The 8312-nt window shown below is 45.0% G+C and overlaps 1 protein-coding gene across 3 annotated transcripts in view; it reads left to right on the forward strand.

Annotated features, from left to right (window-relative positions):
- Window positions 1–7930, forward strand: part of COL11A2 (collagen type XI alpha 2 chain) — a 34563-nt gene extending 26633 nt beyond the window's left edge. For all 3 annotated transcript variants that reach the window (XM_074311319.1, XM_074311320.1, XM_074311321.1), the window contains 19 exons: window positions 2–55; window positions 368–421; window positions 601–654; window positions 1100–1207; window positions 1504–1557; window positions 1880–1933; window positions 2141–2194; window positions 2659–2712; window positions 2976–3083; window positions 3246–3299; window positions 3471–3524; window positions 3829–3936; window positions 4163–4216; window positions 4536–4571; window positions 4865–4918; window positions 5054–5321; window positions 6052–6164; window positions 6449–6655; window positions 6877–7930. In XM_074311319.1, coding sequence (XP_074167420.1) covers window positions 2–55; window positions 368–421; window positions 601–654; window positions 1100–1207; window positions 1504–1557; window positions 1880–1933; window positions 2141–2194; window positions 2659–2712; window positions 2976–3083; window positions 3246–3299; window positions 3471–3524; window positions 3829–3936; window positions 4163–4216; window positions 4536–4571; window positions 4865–4918; window positions 5054–5321; window positions 6052–6164; window positions 6449–6655; window positions 6877–7017 — 1683 coding nt within the window. In that variant the 3' untranslated portion in view covers window positions 7018–7930. The remainder of the gene's footprint in view (window position 1; window positions 56–367; window positions 422–600; window positions 655–1099; window positions 1208–1503; window positions 1558–1879; window positions 1934–2140; window positions 2195–2658; window positions 2713–2975; window positions 3084–3245; window positions 3300–3470; window positions 3525–3828; window positions 3937–4162; window positions 4217–4535; window positions 4572–4864; window positions 4919–5053; window positions 5322–6051; window positions 6165–6448; window positions 6656–6876) is intronic.
- The last annotated feature ends 382 nt before the right edge of the window (window positions 7931–8312 follow it).

Consider the following 8312-nt stretch of genomic DNA (forward strand, 5'->3'; position numbering starts at 1 on the left):
GGGTCCACCTGGTCCACCAGGACCCCGAGGCCCTTCTGGACCTAATGGAGCAGATGTAAGTTTTTCTCAACCTCCCACCTTGGTGTCCTTCCAGGTCACTTGGTGCTAAGTCTGTACTTAACAAGCATGTAAGCTCCTCCCCAGGAGTTCACAACTTGGCTCATCCTTCTGTTTTTCTTTAATGATAATAAGTCTCTTTGGAAGAAGAGTTTTTTGTTCCTTTAACTCCTTTATCCTGACCATCAAGGAGTCCCTCCAACTCCTTTCTCCTAATTATTTGCTGTGTCATTAAAATACATTTGTCCCTTTGTATCTCTTTGAACTGTTCCTTATCTGGATGGTAACTATTACTGTGTCCCTCTTTTAGGGTCCACAAGGCCCCCCAGGAGGTGTCGGAAATCAGGGTCCTCTTGGAGAAAAGGTAACTGTTGAGGAAAGTTTGGGGAGCTGAGCAGGGAAAATAAGAGGGAGGAAAGAAACAGACTCCTGGTTATGGCGAATAATGTGAGGAAGTGGGGTGAGAAAGCTGATGGAGAGGGAATGTATCTAAGTGGAAGTAAGATGGGAAAGGCCTGTTTTTGATTCCTGATCTCGTTATAGGGGGAACCAGGAGAGTCAGGCTCTCCAGGAATCCCTGGAGAACCTGGAGTCAAGGTAAGTGACAAATTTAACTCCCAGCTGATATCCACTTTCCCTAAACTTTAACCTCTTAGGGTACTAAAAAGCCCAATTGACCTTTTCTTTCTTTCCTCCCATCAATGATTCTTTTTTCTATATTACTAATTCTTTCCAGGGGAGCTAAGGTCTCCCCATTTTCATGGCTCCCAGGCCCCATTCCCTTCTTTCTTCACTGATTATTAAGAGGATGAGAGCACATAACTGGATCAGTCTTCTATTTCCTGAACTTTTTTCCTTCACTCCTATTCCTTCTAGGAGTGGAGAGGGGTGGGTGTTAGAGGAATACAAAGAGAATGGGCAAGAGCAGTTGAGAGCATGAGCCATGGCTGTTATTCTTTGGATGGCCTTGAGAATTTTCTATTAAGCTCAATTCTTTCCCATCCTCCATTTGTGTTTTTTCATCACCTCTGTCCCTCTCCAGGGCCCTAGAGGGGAACGGGGAGAGAAAGGAGAGTCAGGACAACCAGGGGAAGCTGGGCCACCTGGACCTAAGGGCCCCACAGGTGATGATGGCCCGAAAGGAAACCCTGTGAGTATGGAGCAAGGGTCATCTACAAAGTTTAAGGGAATGGAAGGATGTGGTTGGGAGAACCCAATTCTCATGGACTTCAATGTGTGGAACAGGATACAATAAGGTGGGGAGGGACTCTGGGAAGGGACTTCATCTCTAGAGGGGGCTGCACATGTGAAATGACTGGAGTTGATGTATCAGAAATGGTGAGTGGGAGAGATGTCCCTGTGTAGGGTTGGGACAGCTCCAGAGTGAATGATGAATCTGTGCAAGGCCTTATGACTCTGAGTTCCTTTCTTTTCCTTTGTCCTCAGGGCCCTGTTGGTTTTCCTGGTGATCCTGGTCCTCCTGGAGAAGGGGGTCCCCGAGTAAGTTTCACTCTTAGAAAAGGGTGTAGAAAGGAATAGGGGCAGGGGTTTTAATAGATTATTTTGGGAGCTGGACTTATTTCTTAGATTTTCATAGTCATAATGATTAGAAATTATTTCATTCTTTGTCTTTGCATTCCCAGCTTCTAGCACAGCACCTGGAGCAGAGTAGGCAAATTATTAAGTTATCGTTTGATTGGTTAATGGCTAATTGAGAGAGCAATAGAATTGGAAAGACAGAAAAGCATGAGGGTATAATTCTAGGAAGGGTTGAGGCCTCCCTTTAAGCCCCTCCCCCAACCTTCATGTCTCATCTCTCCAGGGTCAGGATGGTGCTAAAGGTGATCGAGGAGAGGATGGAGAAGCTGGACAGCCTGTGAGTGATTGTGTTTCTTTCATCTCTAATTCTTGACCACTTAAACTTTCAGAGACCCTTCAACTCCCAACTTCCAGATTTGTCAATGCTCCCAACCTTTGAACTCTTTTTCTAATCCTTCCTAATTCTTCCATTTCATCATCCTCACTTTTCACCTTCCATGATCTCTTCACTGTGGATACCTCTAGCTCTTTCTCCTTTTCCCAGGGATCCCCAGGTCCTACTGGAGAGAATGGTCCCCCTGGACCTCCTGGCAAGAGGGTAAGTGGTGTGCTAGACTTGGAGTCAGCAAGACCTTTATTCAAGTCTTATCTTAGACATTTACATGCCATGTGATCCTGGGCAAATCATTTGCTCTCTCTCAGATTGTTTCCTCATCTGCAAGATGGAGAATGATAATGCTTATCTCCTAGGATAATTCAAATATCAAATGAGATAATATGTTTAAAGCATTTTACAAACTTTAAAGGATTATATAAATGATAGTTAAAAATGAGGAAAGGGGTCTGGACCCTTGGGTTCCCCTGGCCACCAAAAGGATGATAGTTCCTCTTGGGATAGGGGTTTGAAATAGGGCTGGCAATGGTGTTCCCATCCCTGGTTCTTTCTTTGGGGTAAAAATGGAAATTCTGTATGTGAAGTAGGGGAGAGATAATTGTATTTAGCTGTTCTCTCTTCTCTCTTCTGTCTAATCCCTTTTCCTCTTTCTCACCCCATATCTCTAGGGTCCTGCAGGTACAGCTGGCCCTGAGGGTCGACAAGGAGAGAAGGGAGCCAAGGTAAGAGAGGAATTCTTAGAAGACTCTCATATTCTCTCAAACCTCATCATGAAGACTTCATTGCTCCTAAACTCAGTTCATTACTTCCAGAAAACCCCCTCTGTTGTCACTCTAGTCATATCAAAATGCCTTTGCTCAGAGAGTTAACCACCTTTTTACTCCCCCAAATCTTTCATGGAAGCATTAATCTCTTCTTGTCCTCTAACCTGACCTATTTCTGCCCTTTGACTATCTCTTGTCTGATTCCCCTCTATGTATTTCAGGGGGAACAAGGTGCTGTTGGTGCTCCTGGGAAGACAGGACCAGTGGGTCCAGCTGGAGCTGCAGGAAAACCAGGACCTGATGGTCTGAGGGGAATCCCTGGGTCAGTGGTGAGTCACAGAGGACTGAAGAGGGGAATAAATAGAACTGAAATGGATGATGAATGATGAGAATGGAAATGGGAATTCAGTTATCAGTTATTTGATAGGAAGGAGAAGACTCATGGGGAAGGCATTCTTCTCTAACCCCTATTTTCCCCCTCATATGTATAGGGACAACAGGGACGACCTGGAGCCACTGGACTGGCTGGGCCTCCAGGTCCTGTGGTAAGTGACTCTGAGGGAAGAGTATATATGGAAAGCAGGATTCTGGGGATGGATGAATCCTGTGGGTGGCAGTTACAGATATGGAAAAGAGAAGAAATTTAGGGGTAAGAGGAGATGGGATCTTCCTGTTGATTTTTACCCCACAATGAGTGATCATCTGTCTCCATACAGGGACCTCCTGGACTTCCTGGTCTCAGAGGTGACCCTGGAGCCAAAGGAGAAAAAGTAAGATAAACTATGTAGCAGCCTACTTTGAATGGACTTCTCATCTTTCTCACACTCTCCAATAAGATGCAAAATATCCCCTCACCTCAATGTTTTGGGTTCCCCTGCTTTTCCCTCAGCATTTCGTTTGTATAAAGTCACTGACCCTGTCCTCCAAACAAAATCCCTTTTCTACTAAGGATATAAAGAAGTCTAACTGATGTGGTTAGGGGTGTCCTTCCTGTTCTGTGATCCCCTCATGTCCTCTCACTTCACACCCCTGCCCTGTTTGTGTTCCTCTTATCTTATGTAATCCCCCTCTTAGGGTCACCCTGGTCTCATTGGTCTCATTGGCCCTCCTGGAGAACAAGGGGAAAAGGGTGATAGAGGACTCCCCGGTCCCCAAGGTGCACTTGGACAAAAGGGAGAGACAGTGAGTATGAGGGAGGGGCCTGGGACTGTCTTTCCCTAAACACTCTGTGGACATCTATCTTATCCCAGTTTGAGGGCTGGGAGAAGTGAGAAGAGGAGGGGGAGATTAATATTAAAGTCATTGGAGAGATTTTATTATAGTGGGGTAAAATGAATAAATTTAGAGAAGGCTTATTGTGGGAAGGGGGTAAACAAAATAGGGTTAACTAGACTTTTCCTTCTTTTAGGGTATACCTGGAGCATCTGGCCCAATTGGCTCTGGAGGACCCCCTGGTCTTCCTGTGAGTATCCTTCCTCCCCTGCTTCTTCAAATATTCCATCAAGCAACCCCCAGTGCCATTCTTCCCCCTCAAACTCAATAACTTTAACAAATATCCCAACTTCTAATTGTCCCCAGGAATTTGAAAATATTCTTTCATACTCCTTCAATATTTCTAAATTTTTCCTAAATGTTCTGGTACTGCCCTCATTATTCCACACTCAGAAGTTCCTCCACTTATATATAGTCTGTGTGACCCTATGATCATTCCTCTGCTCATCCATCCTTCTCTGTCCTTTCACTCCTCCATGATAACTCTGTTTCTCATGTCTCCTCTATAGGGACCTGCTGGCCCCAAAGGTGCCAAAGGAGCTACGGTGAGTAATTTTTTTTTCTTCTTCCTAACCCACTCTGTCCTCTGGTCCATTCTACAACCTCCAGATTAGACTAGACATGACTCCCTATCTTGGTATAAATAGCATCTCTTAGAGATGGACCTTGATATTTCACTCTCCAGGCTGAGTTGGATACCAATTCCCTGATCCTTTTGACATCTTACTTCTCATTGCCTGGCACGCTTTAACCCTGGACTCCTCATACCTCTATGAATTCTTTGAATGATTTTTTGAATTGTCTGACTCTCTGATCCCTTTGTGTCTCCCCACATCAGGGCCAAGCTGGACCCAAGGGAGAAAAAGGCGTTCAAGGTCCACCTGGACATCCAGTGAGTGAGGGGAAGTGTGCTTTTCCATGTCTCATTTTTTCCTTCTCTGCCTCTTTGTCTGTCTCACCATTTCTCTCTTTCAAAGTTTTAGTCTCCATCTTTTTGCTTTCTCTCATTAAACTTTCTGTCTTTCAGGGTCCTCCTGGGGAAGTGATACAGCCATTGCCCATCCAGATGCCCAAAAAGTCTCGGCGTTCAGTAGATGCGAGTCAGTTGGTGCAGGAGGATGAGGCTGTAAAGGTTGGGGCCACCCCTGGAGCCTCTGGGGGCCTGGAAGAGATATTTGGCTCCCTGGATTCCCTCCGGGATGAAATTGAACAAATGAGGCGCCCTGCAGGAACTCAGGAGAGCCCAGCTCGAACCTGTCAGGACCTGAGACTATGTCACCCTGAGCTTCCTGATGGTCAGAAGGGAGAATGCAAAAAACTAACACAGAGTGGGGGGGGTCAAAGGAGAAGGAATTGATATGGGAGGAAGGTAGGATATGGGAAAACATAGACATGGGTGATGTAGAAATTTGGGTGGTGAATGAATGATTGCAGAAATAAATAAGAAAGCATCAATTAAAAACTTATTATGGGGACACCTAGGTGGTGCAGTGGATAGAACACCAGCCCTGAAGTCAGGAAAACCTGAATTCAAATCTAGTCTCAGACTTAATACTTTCTCACTGTGTGACCCTGGGCAAGTCACTTAACATCAATTGCCTCAGCAAAAAACAAGCAAACAAAACAAAAAATAACTTATTGTGTACAAAGCACTGTGATAAGCTCTGGGGAGAGGAGAAGAGTGAACTGGTTCCTGATCTCTCACATTCTAATGGGGAAAGCAACACATATTGGGGGTTTCAGTCTCAAGCCTGAAGTAAAGAGAGAAAAGAAAAGAAAGAGAGAGAGAGAGAGAGAGAGAGAGAGAGAGAGAGAGAGAGAGAGAGAGAGAGAGAGAGAGAGAGAGAGAGAGAGAGAGAGAGAGAGAGAGAAAGAGAGAAAGAGAGAGAGAGAGAGAATAAAAAGTAGGTGTTGTGGGGCTGGGAATGTGGAACAGAAAAGGAAAGGGAAATGGGTGATGGGACAGACAGTGAGGAAGGAATAATCCTGATCCTTTCATCTTTTCCTCCCCCCTTACCCAATTAGGTGAATACTGGGTTGACCCTAACCAAGGATGTCACAGGGATGCTTTTCGTGTTTTCTGTAACTTCACGGCAGGAGGAGAGACCTGTGTCTCACCTAGGGATGATGTCACACAGGTGAGTCTACCCTCCCAACCTGTGAATCCCCATTACTCCCTGAACTTTACTGCTTCTTTCTCTGTTGTTTCCTTTCTCTTTATTCCTTCTCCTGACTCTTATCTCTTTCTCTTTCCTGGTCCCCCATCTTTTTTTTCTCTCTCTTGATCCCCCCTTCACATGCTGTTGCCTCATGTCTCCTCAACTCATTGCCATTTCCATGTTTCTTTCTTATCTTTTGCTTATTTTCCTGACAAATCCCTGATCTTTGTCCTGATGATTCCCACTCTTACTTTTCTTTCTAGTTCTCATATGTGGATTCTGGGGGATCTCCAGTGGGCGTTGTCCAGCTCACATTTTTGCGCCTGCTCAGTGTATCTGCTCACCAGGATGTCTCCTACCCGTGTGTAGGAGGAGGTCGGGATGGGCCCCTCCGCCTCCGGGGAGCCAATGAGGATGACCTGAGCCCAGAGACTAGTCCCTATGTTAAAGAATTCAGAGATGGCTGCCAGGTACGGGAATTGGAGACCAGGGTCTATTGGAGACAGGAAAGAAATTGTGGGTTCCAAATATGGAAACCAGAAAAGCCTGAGGTGATATATGTAGGCCAAGGGAAGTAGCAAGTAGAAATCCTATTCAGGGTGGCCTAGGAAAGAAGGAGCCTAATCCTAGAGTTGGGAGTTGTAAAATGGAGACCCCCATTTTTGTTTTCATCTCTTTTATCTCTTCTAAGACACATCAGGGCCGTACATTGCTTGAAGTTCGGACGCCCCTACTAGAGCAACTTCCTGTATTGGATGCTTCCTTCTCGGAGTTGGGGGCCTCGTCTAGGCGGAGTGGAGTCATGCTGGGGCCTGTCTGTTTCCAGGGCTAGGATGCTTGTCTGCCCTTCACCCTCCCAACCCTTAAAAAAGCCAGGATTCCCTATGGCTAAATCAGAGTCATTGCCTGAGAATCAATCCCCTTTACCATCCCAGGAGCCTCAGGGCAAGACGGAAAGTATCCTCTATCCATGGGGGTACCATGGAGGGGGGGAATCTGGAGTGTTAGATCCCTTCACTCGATGGGGTTTTGGAGGACTTCTGTGACCTCCCTAAAACCCCTTTGCCCATTGGAAATGATATGTATATTTAAAATTACCTCAAGCAAACAGAAGAGGAGAAGAGAAAGAACAGCATGTATTTTATATTTTAAATTAATTATATTAATTATTTAACAACCAGAAACTAAAAAGCAATTCCAACAGAGAAACCAGATGAAGGAGATGGGACTGAATGCTCCACCCCTACCTCCAATTCTTCAGCTCTCTCCTCTGTGACTGTAGGGAGAGGGGAGAGACCTCCCCCATAGGGTGGCACCTCTCCTCTGCCACCCTATCTGTTATCTCCAAGGTGGATGTTGGAATACACTGTTTCCTTGTGTCCCTTGTGCTCTCAATATCTCTCCCACAGTCAAGACTTTTTTTTTTTTGATTCTCCTCCAAATTCTTATTTCATTCAACAAAATTTTTAATTAGTGTTTACTATTTTACTATGGCTCAGGATATTATTAACATCCCAAAAGAAAGAAGTTAGGGCAATCTGTTTTGGGGCTTCTCAATAAAAGTCCTTGTTCAGACAAGCTAGGACAGAGAAGAAATGGAAGACATCTTGCCTTCTGGGAGCTCATAGTCTAAATCAAGATGGGACACACAAATGAACCTGAATGACTGTTACAAAGTCACCTGTTGACAAATGGAAAATTATATCACACAGTGACAGCCTGGGCATGCCCAGGAATCTCTCCCATCTGGTGGTCTTTATTTTTTTGTGTGGAAGATGGTTTGGGGGGAGGGAGTCCTTCCTGACCTCAGTCTCAAACATCTTAACTATGGCTCAGCTATGTTTACATTTCTCTAAGGTTTTACTGTCACAAAGTATTTGAACACACTTGTAATAAAAACACACACACACACACTCAACTCTTTGATCCTCCCCAAGAACACTGTGAGTCAGCGTCCACATCATGACCTCCGATCTTATAGATGAGGAATTCACTTTCAGAGACTTAAGGTTCAAGGTTATATAGATACTAAGTGACAGAGTTGAATTTGAACTCAAAGTTCAGTTCTCTTTCCATTATGAAGGGTCTTCCCACTCACATCGACAACCCTGCTGTCTGTACTTTCAA

This window comes from Sminthopsis crassicaudata, chromosome 4 (assembly GCF_048593235.1).
Source record: "Sminthopsis crassicaudata isolate SCR6 chromosome 4, ASM4859323v1, whole genome shotgun sequence".
NCBI lineage: Eukaryota > Metazoa > Chordata > Mammalia > Dasyuromorphia > Dasyuridae > Sminthopsis > Sminthopsis crassicaudata.